General features: G+C 40.2%; 1 protein-coding gene across 1 annotated transcript in view; it reads right to left on the bottom strand.

The window, feature by feature from the left end:
* Window positions 1-416: 416 nt before the first annotated feature.
* LOC122814193 (inaD-like protein) overlaps window positions 417-20,965 on the bottom strand; it is a 464,245-nt gene continuing 443,696 nt past the window's right edge. The window contains exons 12-13 of the mRNA XM_044086799.1: window positions 566-700; window positions 417-499 (exon numbers count right to left, since the gene is read on the bottom strand). Of these exons, the coding sequence (XP_043942734.1) occupies window positions 417-499; window positions 566-700 (218 nt within the window). The remainder of the gene's footprint in view (window positions 500-565; window positions 701-20,965) is intronic.

Here is a 20,965-nt window from a genome sequence, read left to right as displayed (position 1 = left end):
CTTACTAGCCAGTTACTGAAATTTATCCATCAACACAAAAGTCTACTGGCTTTCCCTGTTGAGTTTCTGTTTTCACACTGGGAGAGCTAGAGTTAAGCTGCTACTAAGTGTGCAGACATCTTGGAATAGCCCGTGTCTTAGGTTTTAACATTTCTAAATGTATGACTTGGCCAAAAAGAACCTAACAATGGCGACACTACTGTTTAGTGCACTCAACACTAGCAGCCTGCTATTCGAATCCATATTCATTAAGCCCTTTTATAAGCTCAAAACTAATTTTACTCTCAAACAAGAGATAAGCAGTCCTTGAGTGACATGAGAAAATGCTGGACATTTTGCACTATAATGCTTAAAACTCCTTAAGTATTGGAAACAAAAAATAAGGTAATTAATACAAAAACAATCTACAGATCTTTTCAAATGACCATGAAATCAACATTTCCTGTGTGATACAATCCTCCAAATGTTATATTAAAACTATACATTTTTATAGTGAAACCTGGTCAAGGAAGAACCTAAACAATATAAACTAAAATGAGTCATACCTGAAAAAAGAAAATCTTACCTGTAAACTCTGGCTCGACTTTTGTTTCTTTCTGAATATGATCTACCTGGTCTTTAACTTCATCACTGTCACTGTCCAGCTTTGTTCTGATCTTCAGACTTTCAACATATGATAAACGTTTGCTTTCTGTCTTCACTGCAAAAGTAATAAAGATAAAAAAATCCCATAATATTTTTAAGCAGCGGCTATAAATATAGAAGGCAATTCTCAATTAATTTAAAGCATGTGAACTTAAAAATGAGCACAAAAAAGTCCACAATGTATGCAGTTTCTTGGAAATCCAATATCACCATACTAACATGCAAAAAAGATCAATGTCACTAAACTGTTAATAATTTCAGCATTAAAGTAACTGATCAAATTATGTGATTACTTGACAAAGTCAAACATATCTCTGCATTCAAACATCCCCTCAAATATAAGTACAGTGCATGATGAAACTGCAGTCAGTGCTGACATTTTATTTTATTTTACTTATGTTTTGATCACCAGGTTTTTCCCATTAATTCTATGGCCTATTTTTAAGGGAGACGCAAAAACAGCATTCATCCTGACTAGGGAAAATGTGGCCAAGGCACTGGGTAAATTTCCTTCTATGGTGCAGAGGGTTGCCATTAGACAGATGAGAACAAAATCCAAGACAACAAATACTAGCTGTGATCACATTGGAGAAAGTAATGCTACTGAAGAGAATGTAAATTGCGAATAAATTGTGGAAATGATGATGACGATGACAGAACGTGGATTACATGATTCCACCTTAGTGAGGCTCATGTTAGAAAGAAAACCAGATGATGAACTGCCCATTTTCATGGGCTGATGTAAAATGTTCTGAAGTTCGGTCACAAGGTGAAGAGATTGTATGTAAAGAAACTAAATGTCTTTTCTGAAAAATCATCTGGAGCTCCTTTGTGTTTAGACCTGTTTCCTAGTGATAGGTGGGGGAATTACAGTTAAATGATTGAGTGTAATTCTTGGAGGATGTCAAAGAGTAAAATTGGAAGCAGTAGATCTGCTACATCTTCAGGCTCAATACAAGTGGCTTGATTTACAATTAATGCTGTGCATTGCCTAGAGGTTGTGAACATAGCTGAAGAAAGCCTTGTGACTGTCTTTGACCTGGAAGGCTATTCTCACCACATACTTCTAAATTGCTTGTTTAGATTGATTGAGGTTTTTTTCCATGCTCGACACTGCACTTCCTAATTTTTGCCATTATTTTTTTTCTTTTATTGCACAGCCTACTGATGCGGCAATTCCACCATGGTGGCAGAGGTATAAAACTAGCAACTTTTAAGAGAAGCTCAACAGAATATAAAGAAAGGGGGTAGCTTTTCTTCTACATACTTCTTATGCAGACAATATAACAATCCTAAAAATAAAGCATGGAAGAGGGAGTTGATGGTGATGACACAGCAGCAGGGTTCAAAGTGAACAAAGAAAAAATGGATTTGGGGATACAGTAAAAAGAGAAGAGGCAGATTCTACCTGCATGAAATCAGTGTACAAGGAACACAATTTTGTGTGCAAGGTGTAGTAAAATAGCATTAAAATACTACAATAATGTGAAAAGTATTTTAGATGTAATGTAAATAAAAACCTTATTTAATACAATTTTGTTTTTGGGAAGCTATGCTATTGTAGGGATTATGCATGCATTTTGACAGACAGGGGAAGACTTTCTAGAGATAGTATTCAGCATTATATGACACTAGGTTGAATTTTATAACAAGGGTGTGCTGTTCATATTTATTTACTAAGCTACAGATATTTGAGGAGCTTAAGAAGCCCAGTCCTGCATTCCCGTGGTCATTATTGGTCCTTACATTTTGCAGTATAATCTCCATAGACAGGCCACACGAGTATGAATCTCCAAAGACAGGCCTCAAGTATATTCTGGGAACCTGCATGCTTCCCCTATCCATGAAGGCAATTGGTGTTAAACCAGGGTGAATATGTGGCTACCCTTCCCACTAAGTTTCACTTGACTAGAGTAAGAGGAACACTCAACTAGTGACAGGTCTTTTGGACAGGGTACAGCTGTCCAGCCTTATTTCCTGTCTTATTTGTGAGTCAGTCAGTTTGCTATCCATCAAGATACAAAGAGGTTGACATTCAAGATACAGAGGTTGACATTCAAGATACAAAGAGGTTGACATTCAGCTGGGAGAGTTTATCTATGATCTCTGAATACGGGATGGTATCAAATGCTTTTGCAAGGTACATATAGACAAGTATGTACTGATCTGCCTTGTAACAAATGTCAATAAATAAAATAAATAAATAAATAATTGTCCATTGCCTCTCTGACTAGTTTAAAGAAGTCAACAAAACTAAGAAAGCAGGACTTGCCCTTAACAAATCTGAATGGAGGTGGGACAAAAGTCTGTAAGTCACTTACATCCCTGTTTATTAGTTCCATAATGATCCTTTCCAAAACTAGTCAGATTTTTAGGCTTGTAATAAGCCAGATCAGTTGTAGCCTCATCTTGGTTCATAGGTTCATACTAGGCTATCTGCCCTAGGGTATTTATAAGCCTAGCCAGAGTGTGTTTGGCTTTCTCCACCTATTTTAAATTTATTTTGCTATGGCCTTTTTCGAGGTTAGTATACTGTGCCTCTGTCTAACAGTGACACAGAAGTGATACCCAGGGTAAACCTACGATCTCCCATCCACTCATCAAGATTCCTCTTGAAGAGAGTCAGTGAGGGACTCTGCCTAACCTGGACTGGGATTTTATTCCAGAGTGAAGGGAGCCTCTGGGTTACTGTTGCTGTCCTCCCTTCATCTGGCACAAAGCCTGTTTTGAGGCTAATGTTGAACAGTCTCTGAAGGGGGTCTAACAATTCATGTCCCCCTCTGGAAAGTAGACAGCCTGGTATGTTATCCAGTCTCATAGATGCAATGTTCTTGGCCTTAGACAGTGCATTGAGAACTTCCTCTTTGGAAATTTCAGCAAGTGAAAATATGGTTATTTAATCTATGAATATTTGGATAGAAGGGTGGGCAAAGTATTAACTGAATTTGTCTGCTAGTAGATTGGCCAAATATGTTGGTTCCAAGAATGTGATATAAATAACTATTAGCTCTGCACAGGGCTGGGCAATGCTTGACCTTCCTAACATATTTTAAGAAAGCTTTGTGGTTATCTTTCACCTGGGGTGGCTACTTTTTACCTCATATCTGGCTTTGGTTGATTTGATCAAAATAAGGCATTGCTTGTTTAGTTTAGCAACAGCAATTTTGGCTTCTTGAGAATTATATTTACTTTTGCATGTAATGATTTTTTTTCTTTTATTATATGGCCTATTTATGTCAGGGTTCCATCATAGGGGTTTACTTTTTAAATTTTTTGTTTTATCTATTTTTGAAGGGAACAGATGCATATATCCAATTATTAATGTGCTTAAAATATGGCAGTACAGGACAGGCAAAAGGGTATGTTAAATTCTGCCAGGTCATCACTCAGTTTCAACAGATTAACCTTAGCATAACATCTGAATACCAAGGTATTATATATGATGCTTCTGGGTTCAGCTTCATAGCGAATGTGACTGATTTTGCCTGATTTGACCAGGAAGGGGGTTACAACTGGTAGAGAGCAGAGCTGTCCCATACTGATGATTAAGTCCAGGATTTTACTGTTCCTAGTTGAGGTGCTAAGTGGCCAGAGAGACTGAATTAATGAAATCCAGAAGTCTCTGTACATACACATTACAGGAGGGATACACTTCCCAGTAAAGGGAGGGGTAACTGAAGTCCTCTAGTAGAATGGTGTTTGCAAAGGGAAAACATATTAGTTAGGCAGGATTCTAGGCTGAGGGGGATATAGATGGGATCCTATAGTTAGCCATGATTTGATAAGAGGTCTTGTTGATGTTAAGTTGAAACTGTGGGAGTTCCAGTCTTGTCTAATTAGTCTGGATATTTTTTTTACAAATATATGTAGACACTAGTGACCATTAACTTCATCTAGTATGGTGGGCCTAGCATGAGGCAAATGTAACCCTGGCACTGATAGTATGCTCTCAATGGTCTTCAACCAGGTCTCCATAACAATGCATGGAAGAAAAAGACAAGTGAAAAGGAACCTCAACACTCAGTGAAACCAGCAACAGAACACAGGCATTCAGACCACTGGCAAAGAAGTTCTGAGGACGGTACATCCGGATGTCATCTTTATGACCTATGCTACACAAGGAGCATGCATGTGACATAGGGCAAACCTTAAAGAAACCTAAAGGTTTTGGTGTATGGGCCTGATGTTGGGTCACCCTTGGCAGGGGATCCCTAATGTTTATGAATACTGCAACAGTGAAATGGAAGAACATCATTGGTTCCCTTAGCGTTCTCATTCTTCCAGAAATCACAAACCAAATGGTAGGGGGTTGGAGGAAGGGGAGTTCAAGAAAAATGAAAATGGACAACACAGATGGAACATTATGGTGAGTACATAACTTCTTTATCTGATGTTGTCAATTTTCATTCGTTCCTCAACAAATGGGACAAATTCTCCAGCTACCCGAATCCTGGGTGGACTCGAAGGATATTCCTGAGCACTGTTGGGCTGAAGGTTGCTCTTCCCCTAGAGACCAGTTCCAATAAGAGGCAATAAGGATGACTGTGCTCTTCAATCAAGATGCTTTCTGGAGAAACTTGGGGATTAGGAGAGTTGGGGGTAAGCACAGATGAGACTGGGGAACCAGTCGTGGAAGAGACTGTCTCCCGGTAATTACCTCAGTGGGGGAATCAGGGCAAATAACCTGCTGCACGTTTTGAAGGGAGAAGCAAATAAATTACAACAAGGTTGGCCCCACTGGTGGAATATCTTTTCTGCCACACTCATGTTGACAGATAACTTGTGAGCCAATAAAATGGATCTGCACAACTTGTTTGCTATTACACTGGATTTCCCCAAAATGTGCATTGCTATCAGAAATCAATTGGCTGAGATTGCCCATTGCCACACCCTGAACTTCTTGCCACAAGAGATAAGATCTGGTTCCTCCTTGTTTCTTGATGTGCCAGACTACTGACATTACTACTGCCTGCCTGAATCACAATAGTCCCAGAAGGAAGGCAGTCTTGGAAGGCTGCAATGCTAGGAGTACTGCTCTCATTTCTAGAGCACTGATACGCATATGTTGGCCTCGGAGGACCAAGTGCCTTGGACTGTCTTTCCCAAGAAGTGCTCACCCACCCTATTTGGGAAGCGTCTGTGGTCATTACGGCCTTGGGTTGAGGAAGGATAAAGGGGCAGCCTTGTAAAATATGATCTAAGTGAATACATCACAAGAGGTAATTTCTGCATGCCTGAGTTATTCTGAACCGGGTGGACAAAGGCTGGTGCACAACAGACCACTATGTTGCTAGGGTACATTTAAGAATTCTCATATTGTACCTTACTAATTAAATTAGAACTATTGCAGCAGACACTGACCCAATGGTGTGGAGAATCAATCAGGATGATGGAGAAGCATTTGGAAGTATCTTTTTGACTTGAAAATGAATGGTCAGTACCCTTGGTAAGGAAACAGAGCTGTTACTGATATCGTATTGAACAAGGACCCTATGAACTCTAATATTTGAGATGGTTCTAGCTGAGATTTGATGCATCTTGCAGTAATTCCCAGGTAAGAGCATAGCTGAAGTACATAATCTCATGCTTTTCTCAGTAAATTCCTGGTTGGAGCAGTTATGAGGCAGTCATCAAAATAAGGAAACATCCGGAATCCCTGCAGTCTCAAGTGAGCTGCTACTACTGCCATGCATTTAGTTAACACCCTGAGGGCATGTTCATTTCTCATGTGATAGCATGCATCCTGAATTTCTGTTGAGCACATCCAGTCGTCCTTGTGTAGGAAAGGCAAAATGGACTGAACCGTGACCATCCAGAATTTCATGTACTGTAATGAACTGATTTGTTCAGATTGCTGATATCCAAAATCGGTCTCCAATCCCCTGTTTTCTTTGGCACTAAAAAGAATCTTGAGTAAGTTACAGACTCTTTCTGGTGTGAGGGGACCTCTTGGATGACCCTTTTTCTTGCATCTTTTTCTTTATTGTGCTGCTTCTTTCCTCTGACTGGGCAGAACATTGGGAATTTTGTTTACCGTTAATGGGGGGGGGGGTATTATATAACTTCTGAAAATAATCCTCTGCACCCATATATCTTTTGTAATCTCTAGCCAGGAACAGATGACCCCCAATTGTATCCAAAGGTGGACAATTGGGCTTCCTTTCAGGAGCACTGGTAGGATCTGTCACAGAAAGTGTCCTTACAGTCTTGGTTCTGCAGGCCTCCTCTGCTGCCCGGGCGGCATCTTCCTTTAGAGTTCCCCCTTATGCCGCTGGGGGAACTATCTCCATGTGGATCATGGAAAGGACCCTGGGACTTTCTGAACCACTTTTTTTAACAGCCTTACTGATTCCTAGACAAGGTCCTCTGAGGAGTCAAAAAAATGTATGCCCACTGCAGGCAGGGGTCTTGTCATCCTGCTCACACCTGGACAGTGTCTTTAACTTTGGGGCCAAACAAAGTTCTGTCAAAGGGAGCATTGACAAAGGAAGGCTTGAAGGGCTCTGCAAAATCACACAGGTGCATCCAGGCATGTCTCCTAATGGAAATGTCTGAACCCACCACCCTTGAGGTACCTTCAACTGCATGTGAAATGAGCCTCATGGATGAATTTGAAATAGATTGTAGGGTAGCCAACTGTGACTCAATGGAACTCTCTGCCTCTGAAGTTATGGTCGCAGAGAGGGATTTGGTAAGTTTCTTAATTGAATCCCTCCATAGTCTGGTGAAGTGTGCCAAATAATTCAGCGACCTAAGTGCAAAGGTTGCTAAAGCATATACATGCTTCTCAAATCTGTCCAGCTCCCTAGACTTCCTGTTAGGGGAATGAACACATGAACTCTGTTCTGAGACTTCCTTTCATTTTTTTTTTCCGCCACTGTGACCATGACGTCTTCTGGTACTCCTTTAATCCAAAATTCTCAATTTTTGGGTGGTGCCAGGATCCTGTCTGGTCTCTTGGAAATCAGCTCAACAGAGCCAGGTTCCTTCCACACCCACCAAGAGATAAAATTGATGAGGTTGTCGGCAGGCAGAGCCACCCAGGAGGTGGCTGGGTCAGATTCAAAGGCTTCCAGGAATATAGATTCCTCTTGGGAAGGGCTGTGGGTAGGATCACCTAGATGTCTCCAAAGGAGACATCATCAGGTGGTAATCTTGGGGACCCTTCCTCCTCATGAAAATCAGTATCTTCCATGACCAACTCTTGAGGAGAGTCCAAGTGCCTTCCTTTTGCAATTTGTCTTCCTAGGTACTTCTTCGCTGGGATGTTCTAGAGAAGTATCAGAAGATATGAGCATCTCCCCTGCTGGGTAGCCTGGAGACTTTAGACTGGCTGTCCCTGTGGAGTAAAATGTTGAGGCTCAAGACTCAAAAGACAGATGGGTTTCTGAAGAAGGATAAGAGGGGGGAATCATCCTTCCTCTAGGAGCAGAGAAAGCTATCTACACTACCTCAAAAGCAGAATGCCCCAGACAGAAAGAGGCCAATGGTGCCAAGAAGACATACTTGTGGACCATCAACTCCTTCTAAGTGAAGGCAGACAATTTGGGGCAGGGGTCAGAGCTGAGCTGTCCAATGCTGAGGCTCCGAGGGCCAGAGACAGCTACAACAACTCGGATACAGCAACCACTCTATGGCTCTGACACATTCAGAGCTGGTCCACATAGATATGATATCAAAGTGAAAGATAGTTCTTCAGAACAGACATGTACAGCTCTGGGATTTTCAGACCCAAGTGCTCTGAATCCAAAACTGGATGTAGAAGGAGCCAAAACAGATGGAGTAATACTAAAAAGGTCTCCAGACTCGATGGGGTAAGAGCCAGAACTCCCATCTCAGTTTGTGTCGACAGAAATTTCCTCTTCATCCTATCCACATCTGTTTCAGTCAGACTTCTGGATGAACAGGAAGAGGAAGCAACTGATAAGGTCCTGGAATGGTGTAGTCTCTCTAGGAAAGGAGATGGAAGACAGAAGGGTACAGGATCCACAGACGTAGCATATTGGGTCCAAGGAAGCTTCTTGGGATTTGAGTGTGTCTGATCCAATGGCATAGATCTGGCAATAGAAGCTGTCAGATCTGAGGGTTTCACCTTCGGATCTGATTGTTTACATACCTTAAGATGTGTAGAAGCCGAGCTCGAAACAGAAGATCCAGAAGGGTGTGAAGGATGCTTCTTGTCCTCTTTTTTCTCCATTTTCTTGGGGATTTGAGCCCCAGATATCATCTCAGAAAAAGTAGTAAGAAGTAAATCAAGTTTATTCTTGCAAGCCACCAGTGCCCAAGGACTAAACACCTTGCACATTAAACAAGATGCATACAAATGGACCAGTCCTGGAGAGTAAACACATGAATCACGTGTCTGATAAAGGAATTTTGTGGCCACAGGCCTTACATTTCTTAAAATCTGATTTTTTTTCAGCCATTCACTGAAAAAAGAGAACATTTAGTTTTTTTCTTCTTGTGGAAAGAAAAGAAAAGAAAGTGAAAAGTAACCAACAATGTTAAATGAAGGAGCTACCTCAACAACAATGGTAATATTAATTTACACTAAAAAGTGTAGAAAGGATAAGAGAAGAATATTATAGATTACAAAGAGAAAGGCTATATATACACATAATCTACTTTTACTCGCAAACAAATGCCAAAGCTCAAGAGCTAATAGCGACCACATCAGTATGAGAAGGTGGCAAACAAGATCTGAGGTATGTAGGGGGACAGGGGCATTATGGTTAAAGGATGAGCTTGAAAGTTTTCATTATCCACAAGCTGTAAAAAGTGTCAGAGTCAGATCAGAGGGTCAGATCCTAACCCACTTATTGAGGAACAAATGAAAATTGACATCAGAAAGCACCTTTTGGCAAGTATTTATCTAAACCTATCACACAACTTGAGAGACATGAGAGTCATAAATAAAAAGATCAGTGGCCTCAAAAATCTTAGTTATCAGGAGACACCAACCATCCCTTTTCTCTGCACTCAGCGTCTTACAGACTCCTCCATGGAGATCTATGACTAGACTTCCGTGCCATGAAAGATCCAACCTTATTTGACCTCTTATTCTTTAGTAGAACTAATGGTACACTGAGTACCTCGTTAAAGGAACTAAACCTTAATCAGCAGATTAATAAGACATGCTGGCATGATAGATTCATATCCCAAAGTATCCTCACTTCTGGAACAAACTGCCACTGCATGTCAAGCAGAATAGCAGCTTTGCCACCTTCAAGGTAATCCTATATAATTGGCTGTACAACCTCAAATTCTTTCCCAGTCTATCCTGTCTTGCACTTGAGGCTGGAGGGAAATTTTGAATAGTTTTTTTTTTTCCAGCTATGCTTGAAATGGTTTGTAGAGTGATTGTTAGTACATACCTATAAACCTGTTACAAAAAATGCAATGTCATATAGCATCAAGCAGACCAGTTGCACATGATTAAAAGCTAAATGATCCAGCTATGAAATTAGTCTCATTATAACCATTGATAAGCTCATCTGAACCACAAATACTCCTTACTTAAAGCTACAGGTACACAAAAGAAACCAAAAAGGTCTAAGCTGATCAAACCAAAGCCCCTACAATGAATCAGACTTGGGTTAGGAAGTTCCATGTTAGGAAGGTTGACAATTAATCTAAGTAGGCAGTAGTCCAAATAACTAGTTTCACCAATAAATCACTGGTAATGGCACCAAGCTGAAAATCCAAGTCCACAGAATGAATATGTTGAAAGATACCACAGGAACAATCCAAGCAAACTTGAATCCTTTCATAATACAAGAAGATTCTTTTACAAGAGTCCCAGACTCCTTGTTTACACTGATGAACTCACCTAAAGTTAGCCAGTTTAGTGAATCAACTACCTAGGAGACACAAAGTCCAAAACATCATGAAGGAATGCCCTCACTTTCTTTATCTGGCAGTTGGCATACGAGGCGATACCTACAAGTTTGATTGTGTACCACAGCCTGCCAGCTAATCTAATTACTTTAAAACTTATCTTTAGAAACTTTGGCTCCTTTTAGTAGTTGTTCAGCCGCACTTATTACCCCACTACTAATATTAACGCATTTCAATCAATGTATCTAAATTCAACATCAATAAATGAAGTCTATACAATTTGTTACAAAATGTTACAGACATTTTAATTAAGTTCTAGAAACCTGAATCACTGAAAACCAGCTGGACACTCTAGGAATAAGTAAAACATGGCTAAAGCATTCATGTTTGCTCTCCAAATTAGGTACAGAATAATTTTCATACTTTTCTGGATAACAGTCCAAAGTCACTACCTGCTTTAAAACTTACCACTTCAGTAATCCATATGAATGCCCCCTGCCTTCAGGATTTTAAACATAGTACTAGATCCCCTGCTACTGCAACTAGCCCATCGAACATAACAATCAGACGTTATTCATAATCTAAAACTCAGTTTGCTGAATTTTCAATGACTGGCGTTTTCTCTTTTCCCCAAGTTGCTATGCCCTTGGAGTCTATTATTCCAAAAGTGGGTATGCAGCAATTCCCCTGGATTAAGGGGGGGGGGGCATAACTAAAACAAAATAATTTTTTCAGCAAAATGAGTTTAGATCAAATTGCATAGACCTGCAACAATTAGACCCTGCTGAAGCCTCCTTCATGTTCATAAAACATCACTATCTCGAGGCAATTTTCTCTAAAACAACAAAGAAACTCAATGAAAAACTAGAAAAGAAAGCAAATCCTAACCCATTTAAAATTTACACATTAATAGCAAAACCTCATCTTCTTCTTTTGGCTGTTCCCATTAGGGGTTGCCACAGCCAATCATCTGTTTCCATTTCTTCCTGTCCTCTGCATCTTGCTCTCACCAGCCACCTACATGTCCTCTCTCACCACATTCATAAACCTTATCTTAGGCTTTCCTCTTTTCCTGTTAGCTTCATCATTAGCATCTTTTTCCCAATATGCTCAGCATCCCTCCTCATCACATGTCCAAGCCAACGTAATCTTGCCTCTCTGGCTTTGTCTCCAAACCTTCCAACCTGGGCTGACCCTCTAATATACTTATTCCTAAATCCTGTCCACCCTCGTCACACCCAGTGCAAATCTTAACATCTTTAACTGTGTCACATCCAGCTATAACTTTTGCCTTTTTTGTCAATGCCACTGTCTCCAACCCATATAACATAGCTGGTCTCACTACCCTCTTGTAGACCTTCCCTTTCACTCTTACTGGTACTCGTCTGTCACAAATCACTCCTCACACTCTTCTCCACCCACTCCATCCCGCCTGTACTCTCTTCTTCACCTCTCTTCCACACTCACCATTACTCTGAACTATTGATCCCAAGTATTTAAACTCATCCACCTTCGCCACATCTACTCCTTACATCCTCACCATTCCTCTATCCTCCCCTCTCATTCACACACACATATTCTGTCTTAGTCCTGCTGACCTTCATTCCTCTTCTCTCTAGAGCATATCTCCATCTCTTCAGGGTCTCTTCCACCTGTTCCCTACTCTCACTGCAGATCACCATGTCATCTGCAAACATCATAGTCCACGGAGACTCCTGGCTGATCTCGTCTGTCAACCTGTCCATCACCATTGAAAATAAGAAAGGGCTCAGAGCTGATCCTTGATGTAATCCCATCCTGTCACTACCCTCGTACATATCCTGTACCACTCTTACATACTTCTCTGACACTCCCGACTTCCTCATACAATACCACAACTCCTCTCTAGGCACCCTGTCATATGCGTTCTCTAAGTCTACAAAAACACAATGCAACTCCTTCTGACCTTCTCTGTACTTCTCCATCAACACTCAGAGCAAACATCACATCTGTAGTGCTCTTTCCCGGCATGAAACCATACCGCTGATCACTAATCATCACGTCCCTTCTTAACCTACCTTCCACTACTCTTTTCCATAACGTCATGCTGTGACTGATCAGTTTTAATCCCTCTGTAGTTACTACAGCTCTGCACATCACCCTTATTCTTAAAAATTGGTACCAAAACACTTTCTCCATTCCTCAGGCATCCTCTCACTTTCCAAAATTTCATTAAACAATCTGGTTAAAAACTCCAATGCCATTTCACCCAAGCACCTCCATGCTTCCACAGGTATGTCATCTGGACCAACAGCCGTTCCATTCTTCATCCTCTTCATAGCTATCCTTACTTCCTCCTTGCTAATCCATTGCACTTTATGATTCACTATCCCCACATCATCCAACCTTCTCTCCCTCTCATTCTCTTCATTCATCAACCCCTCAAAGTACTCTTTCCATCTGCTCAACACACTCTCCTCACTTGTAAATATGTTTCCCTCATTATCCTTTATCACCTTTACCTGCTGCAGATCTTTTCCTAGCTCAGTTCCTCTGTCTAGCCAATAGGCACAGGTCCTTTTCTCCCTCCTTAAGTGTCCAACCTTTCATACCACTCTTTATATGCCTTATCCTTAGCCACCTCTCTCTTTGCCATGCACCTCATCTTCTTATACTCCTGTCTACTTTCTTCATCTCTCTGACAATCTCACTTCTTCTTTGCCAACCTCTTTCTCTGTATACTCTCCTGTACTTCCTCATTCTACCACCATGTCTCCTCGTCATCCTTCCTCTGTCCAGATGTCATACAAAGCACCTTTCTAGCTGTCTCCCTTACTAGCTCTGCTGTACCCAGCTATTTGGTAACTCTTCACTGTCACCCAGTGCCCGTCTTAACTCTTCCCTGAACTCCACCTCACAATTACCCTTTTTCAATTTCCACCATTTCATCCTTGGTGCTGCCCTCACACTCCTCCTCTTCTTGATCACCGTCATCTTACAAACCACCATCCTATGCTGCCTAACTACACTTTCCCCGGTCACCACTTTACAGTCTCCAATCTCCTTCAAACTGGCCCTCCTACATAAGATATAATCCACCTGTGTGCATCTTTCTCCACTCTTGTATGTCACCCTATGCACCGCCCTCTTGTTAAAATACATATTCACCACAGCTATGTCCATCCTTTTCGCAAAATCCACTACCATCTGACCTTCTGCATTCCTTTGTTTAACACCATACCATACCTAGCCATTACTTCCTCATCCCCTCTGTTCCCATAACCAACATGCCCATTGAAATCTGCTCCAATCACCACTCTCTCACCCTTGGGTACAGTCATCACTGCTTCATACAACTCGCTCCAAAATTTTTCTTTCTCGTCCATCGCACACCCAACTTGTGGAGCATATGTACTAACATTCATCATTACACCATCAATTTCCAGCTTCATAAACATCACTCTATCAGACACTCTTTTCACCTCCAAAACACTCTTAGCATACTGTTCCTTCATGATAACTCCTACGCCATTTCTCCTCCAATCCACACCATGATAAAACAATTAGAACCCACATCCGATACACCTAGCCTTACTCCCCCTTCAATCTGGTCTCCTGCATACACAATATACCAACCTTCCTTCTGTCCATCAAATCAGCTAGCTCTCTCCGTATACCAGTCATACTGCCTACATTCAAAGTTCTGACCCTCACTACCACAGTCCTAACCTCTCTCTCCTCTCTTCCTGCCTTCAGCCATGCCTTCCCCCTCCTCTCCTCCTTCAGCCAACAGTAGCCCAATTTCCACCAGCACCCTGTTGGCTAACAGTACTGGTGGCGGTCGTTGTTAACCCGGGCCTCGATAGCAAAACCTCTAGAATGTATATTCAACTTTACTTGACCTCAGACAGACCTCTCAATTTAAACACTCCTAAATTATCCCCACTCAAAAATACATTTTCCACAGGCTCCCAAAGTATTAGAAAAGTATCACAACCCTGTCTAGTTACACAGGTATATGAAAAGATAACTTTTGATCAAGTTTTTAAACATGCTAAGAATGTTATCCTCACTGATACTCAATGTGGATTTAGAAATCACTCACGAAAACACTCACTGCTACTGATATGTCTGACAAAATATTTTTAGCTATGAAGAATGGCTTGTTCACAAAGTTTGCATTTACAGAACTTAGCAGAGATTTATAAAGCTTGGAGTATCAAGTACGACTAAAGACCTAGTTTTCAAGCCAAACAGAGTATCATGTTCAAAAGATATCTAACAAACAGAATCTTCAATAGTACAGTCTGGTATTAAAGTGAAGGATGAGGGAGTCTTTATGGCTGTCATCTCCAGGGTCTGTTCTTTGTAAACTTCTCAGGACACAGTTCAAGTTCCAAGAATGGGAATAGCCCTTCATGGTCTGTACAGAGAAAATCCTTTAAATTCTTACTACATTTGAAACAAAATGTGGGTTCCTGAGTTATTAATGCCTTCACTCTTATCAATTAACAAGATTTTCCAGTTTTGGCAAATAATGTCACATACGCCCCCCACATTGTTACTATACTTCAAAGTAACTCGAAGGGGTTGCCTGCTTATATCAGTCTCCCTGTCATGCACCTGTACATTTCTAGAATACCAGGGTTTTGCTTTGTTTAACCTCCCTTTACATTTTTAAATGCCCACTGTATTATGTTCTGATTATATCCCCTTACTTTTAAATTCACCATCAATTCTGCAGACTTCTCTCTATACATGTCATCATTAGTACATAACTTGGATGTTCGAAAAAGTTGTCCCTGAGCAATATTGTTAAATGTATATCTGGGGTGCATACTATCATAGGCTAGGAGAGTATTCCTCCAGTATTCCTTCCTATATAACACAGTCCCAATCCATTGTTCTGTATTTGTCATCACTCAGACATCTAAGAAATCTGCTGTTGCATCCGAGAGTGAAATACTAAACCTCAAAAAAATCAGTGGTGCTTTCCAGGTAGGTAACAAACTCAAAGCTGTTCCTGTGTCCCCGTCCAAAGCAGGAAGACATTGTCCACAAAATGGACATAGTAGCTCAGGTACCCCCTCCATAAATGATTTGCCTTGAATATTGCTTGATCCTCCCAATATGCCAACACTATACTGGCATATGAGTTTGCGCAGGGGGTGCCCATGGCCACCCCCCTGCTCTGACAATAGAAGCAATTACAATACATAAAAATATTGTTGCTCAACACACAGTCTAACAGTAAACATACACTTTCAATATCAGTTTGACTCAAGATTTGTACTTGTTGCAAAAAGGCCTCAATGGCCACCAAGCCATATTCTTTTGTAATTACTGTGAAACGCCTTCAGTGGCAAAGACTGAATTTTGAGGCATGTTTGCATCATACAATTGTTCCTAGAGGCATGAGGGTGCTCTGCATGCCCACATATGGGGGACTGTATCCTACAGTGTTGGCCAAATGGCAGCAGCATAATCTGGACACTAGTTTTGCTTATATGAAATTGTTGATAGATTTTTTTCTTACCTATGGAGAAAGAACTAGTGAGTTCAATTGAATCACAGCAGAGACAGACAGAATTGTGATTTAAAGAGGAATATCAGGTTAAGCTTAATGACCTGTATTGTGCTGTGACAGCTTATGACTCCAAATTGCAACATATTAAAATGAAAAAACTTTAAATTAGAGACTGTAAGGATTTTGTGCAGGGGCATATTTTCACACGGCCAAAGCATGTCCCTCCACGGAATCAGCCTTCTATGACATCTGATTGCCAGGCTAATGAACATTACAACTTAAATTCAGGTGTAAGAGGCAATGGAGCTGATATAGGGATCAGGATGAAATTGATGACATCATCAAATGTCGACACAGCACCTAGGCAAGACTCTACTGTGGAGGTGATTAACCAGCAGCAGACAATGCCACAAGAGACTTCTAACACCACACAAATGGTGTTAAACAGTACTAATATGCTGGGAGCTCGACCAAAAACCATGCGCTCCTCTTTTCACATTTTACCTGTACCTGAGAAGAAGAAAGAAAACCTGAACAGAGGTTCTTCATCGAATCACAATGCAAAGAGGCGAAAAACACCAAAGTGACTGCCAATGGCAAAAGAGACTGTAATGTATATAATATTTCTGATTACATTTTACCTGATGCTGAAAATTATGTTTTGAGTAAGGGACTTACATTCATTCTCTAAGTACAGGGTCAAGTTTTAGTGACCATGTGTTAGACCTGAGAATGTTTGCCAGAAATGTTGAAATGACACGTATTTATGGTGCAGAATCTGTTCCTAGGGACTGTACTCTTAGGCAACCGAGCACATTTAACCCCCCTGTCAGTCAAGTGATTGAAACCTTTATAAAAACTTGTGAAGATGATATTTTTAAGTTTTTGAACACAAGAAACAAGCATGTTTTTCAAAATATGAACTGGGAGCAACACCAAGCATTAAGGACACTTATAGAGAATAAGAATATCATAAAACCTGCTGACAAGGGAGGGGCGGTTGTGGTCATGAACAGTGAATTATATCATAATAGTGTTCTTATGTTGTTAAGGGACTCAATTACTTATCAACAGTTAACACCAGTTGATATCAATAGGATTAGTGGTAAAGTTAAGTATGAGTTTTCCAACTTAAGGTTAAGCAACCGTATTAATAAGACACGTTTAAGTTTATATTGATTGAACATCCTGTTGTTCCACCGTTCAAAGTAATACCAAAAAGATCCCAGGAACCCACCATTGCATCCATTTGTATCTGTAAGGGGGTGGGCTACTGAACATGCTTCTATATGGGTAGAAGCTCATCTAAGAAAGTGTTTTGTTTCTGTACCTAAAATGTTAAAAGGACACAGCTCATTTTTTGCAATCTTTACACAGTTATTTAGGACCCAATGCTGACTGTATGGATTACCATTACCTGTTAGTAACCCTGGATATAAACAGTTTGTTCACAGTAATTACAAAATATGGCTTTATGGCCATTGAGGCCTTTTGCAACAAGTACAAATCTTGAATCAAACTGATATTGACAGTGTATGTTTTACTGTTAGACTGTGTGTTGAGCAACAATATTTTTATGTATCATAATTGCTTCTATCGTCAGAGCGGGGGGGGGGGGTGGCCATGGGCACACCCTGCACAAACCCATATGCCAATATAGTGTTGGCATATTGGGAGGATCAAGCAATATTCAAGGCAAATCATTTATGAAGGGGGTACCAGAACTACTATGTCTGTTTTGTGGACAATGTCTTCCTGCTTTGGACAGGGACACAGGAACAGCTTTATGAGTTTGTTACCTACCTGGAAAGCACCACTGATTTTTGAGGTTTAGTATTTCACTCTCGGATACAACTATAGATTTCTTAGATGTCCGCGTGATGAAAAACACAGAGCAATGGATTGAGACTGTTATATATAGGAAGGAATGCTGTAGGAATACTCTCCTAGCCTATGATAGTATGCACACAAGATATACATTTAACAATATTGCTCAGGGACAATTTTTTCGAACATCCAGGTTATGTACTAATGATGACACACATAGAGAGAAGTCTGCAGAATTGATGGTAAATTTAAAAGCAAGGGGATATAATCAAAAAATAATACAGCGGGCATTTAATAAAAGTAAATAAGAGAGGTTGAACAAAGCCAAACCGTAGTTTTCTGGAAATGTAGAGGCGCATGACAGGGAGATTGATAAAAGCAGGCAGTCCCTTTGAGTTACTTTGAACTATAGTAACAATGTGGGGGGCATATGTGACATTATTCAACAAAACTGGAAAATCTTGTTAACTGATGACAGAGTGAAGGCATTAATAATTCAGGAACCCACATTTTGTTTCAAACTTAGTAAGAATTTAAAGGATTTTCTCTGTACAGACCAACAAGGGGTTAGGAAACCTGTCATGGGGCGACAAGGGACATAACAACATACTCATCCATCCACTGTCTGGAAAGAGCTATTCATTGAAACAATATGCTGACTGACCAGCGATATTATATACTTGGCTGACTGTATGCAATGTTCATTATATGTCAGTAAAACGAACTGTAGATTGAAAGACAGGGTGTTACAACATATGTCAATGCACAGCTAATATACATAATGCACTGTATCTGCATGTAAAGCAGTACCCTGGGCATGTATTTTCTTTTATGGTTTTGCAGGTTATGGGGCAGGGGGTGATTTGAGAAATATAACAGAATGCAGTGAAACTAGATGAATAATCAATCTGGGTGCTGATAGAGCACCTGACCTGAATGGTGTCATTCCTATCAAGCCTTTTTTGAAAAAGAGGAGGGCTTTTTACTGAGTCTTTGATTGGCTGTTATGTATTTTAAAAGGTATTCATAAGTTTTGTATGTTGTCTGAAGAAACCTGAAAGCGCTAACCTCCTGCATTTTATTACCTACTGCATTTTATTAGACTACTGGTTTATCAGCCTAGTGGTCCGGATTGTCTGTTTTTGTGATTGAAACTTACACAAATTAGCCAGAATATTAGGAATGCCTAGTAGATATGGTTTCAAATTCCTTCACCTGCACCAAAAGGAAAATCTCGTCATTTGGAGACACAAGATTTCTTTGTATTTAGTTTTCTAGCCTGCTTAAAAATGTAAGCACAACCTCAGAAAATTGGTGTCTAAAGAGAATTAAAATGTTACCATTCAACGCATCAGGTTCAAAGTCTGTAGACTGGTGGTGAATTAAAGAGTCTTTGTTCTGTACAAGCAAGTCCAGTAATCTACCAGGAAAAAAACCCTTGTCTACTAGAAGAAAAGTTGTCACTGATCATGTGTTGATTCTACATTCAAGAAAAATCTGATTCTGGGAAGGAATTAAACAAAACTTCTTCTTGTTCAGAGTGATCCACAGATTGCTCAGAAGATCCATAACAGACTGCAAATGTGTCAGAAGTTGTTTTTTGGTAAGAGCCTGAATGAAAAGTTCATCTAGATATGGATGTATCTGAATTGCTTGAAGTCTGCTGAAGGATGACAGGAGCTACGTATTTTGTGAATAACCTTGAAGCAGTAGAAGAACCAAAGAGTAAAGCAGAAAACTGAAAATGATATGAAAAGAAACAAAAATCATGAAAACATAGGTGTCTTTGAAGTTCAATGTTACCAAGAAAGCTTGTGGAAGAATCAGTGGAAAGGACTGAAGAGTCAACTTCCTGAAACGTGGGACCTTGAGAAAGGCAATGAGGAATGAAAAATCCAAAACAGGTCTCCAAGTGCCTTCCTTTCCTGGAACCAGAAACATTCTTGAGTAAAAACCTGTTTTTTTCTAAGTGTTGAGGGACCAATTCTATTGTACACAGGCAGGAGTTCTTGGATAAGAGGAAGAATGAGATGACTCAGGCTTAAGGAAACCTTGAAGGACTATGGTAAAGCATCGCAAGACATTTTGCAACTCCCCTTGGATATTGGGCAAAATCCATTTGTCCAATGTTATTAACTGTCAAACTGGCAGAAAAATGGAAAGTTTGTGAGATAAAGGAACTTGGGGAAGGCTGAGGTTGGTGGGTTGGGAATAAGAGGCAGACAGTCATAAGATGATTTGCCTGGAAATGAAGTGTTTGAACTCCTAGAACTCTGTCTGAGACTTGTCCTGAAACAGTTTTCTAGGTTGTTGCTTACCCTTCTGAGAAGACTTTAGATCCTTATGAAAAAAGGACCAGACTCCAAAGAATAACTCCTCTGAAATTTATGACAAGGAGAAGGAAATATTTAAGGTTCTACATGACCTTACCCTTCTCCTACAAGGTGTTGCAGCTACAGAACCAAAAATATGTTGCCTACCCAAAGGAGAATCAAGCTGTTTAGCTTTAACATCCTCAGGTAAAGGCTAAAGTCTAAACCATGCAATCCTACAAATGACCAAACTAGTGGCAGTAGCCATGGAAGAAGCATCTGCACCATCATAAATACACTTCACAGAATACCTAGCAATTTGAGAAGCAGAGTTAAGAAAAGATAATGTAGAAGACCTAGCTTCTGAATTATCAAAGTCTGACATTATCTTACCCAGGTCACCCAAAACAGACAAAAGGTACCCATCATATGGGTTTGGCAATTAGCTCTAAAAGATAAAGTGTCAGAAGTATAAACTTTTTTGCTGTATATATCAATGGCTCCACTGGCTTATCTTATTTTAAAATAAATAAAATAAATGTAGGTAAAATGTTAGAAGAAGAAAGGGACCTTAGAAGACTTTTGAAAAAGTAAATCACAGATAGATCAGAAGCAGGGTTTTTGTATAATAACTAAATGTGGAACCTTGATGAACCTGGCAGGTTTCTTATGAGCAGATGGCCGAGACTCAGGTTTGAGGGAAGCAGATGAGAAAGTATCCAACAAAGTTTCTAAGACAAGGGAAATGGTAGAAGGCGTTGACACTCCCATTTTCAACAGTATAATACCTTTTCCATGTATCCGATAAACGAAAACCTTCCCACTGAAAATATTGCAT

Source organism: Protopterus annectens, chromosome 10.part0 (genome assembly GCF_019279795.1).
Source record: "Protopterus annectens isolate FY-2018-M chromosome 10.part0, PAN1.0, whole genome shotgun sequence".
Classification (NCBI taxonomy): Eukaryota; Metazoa; Chordata; order Ceratodontiformes; family Protopteridae; genus Protopterus; species Protopterus annectens.
Note: the sequence above shows the minus strand (reverse complement) of the source record. Positions and strands in the feature narration are given on the sequence as shown.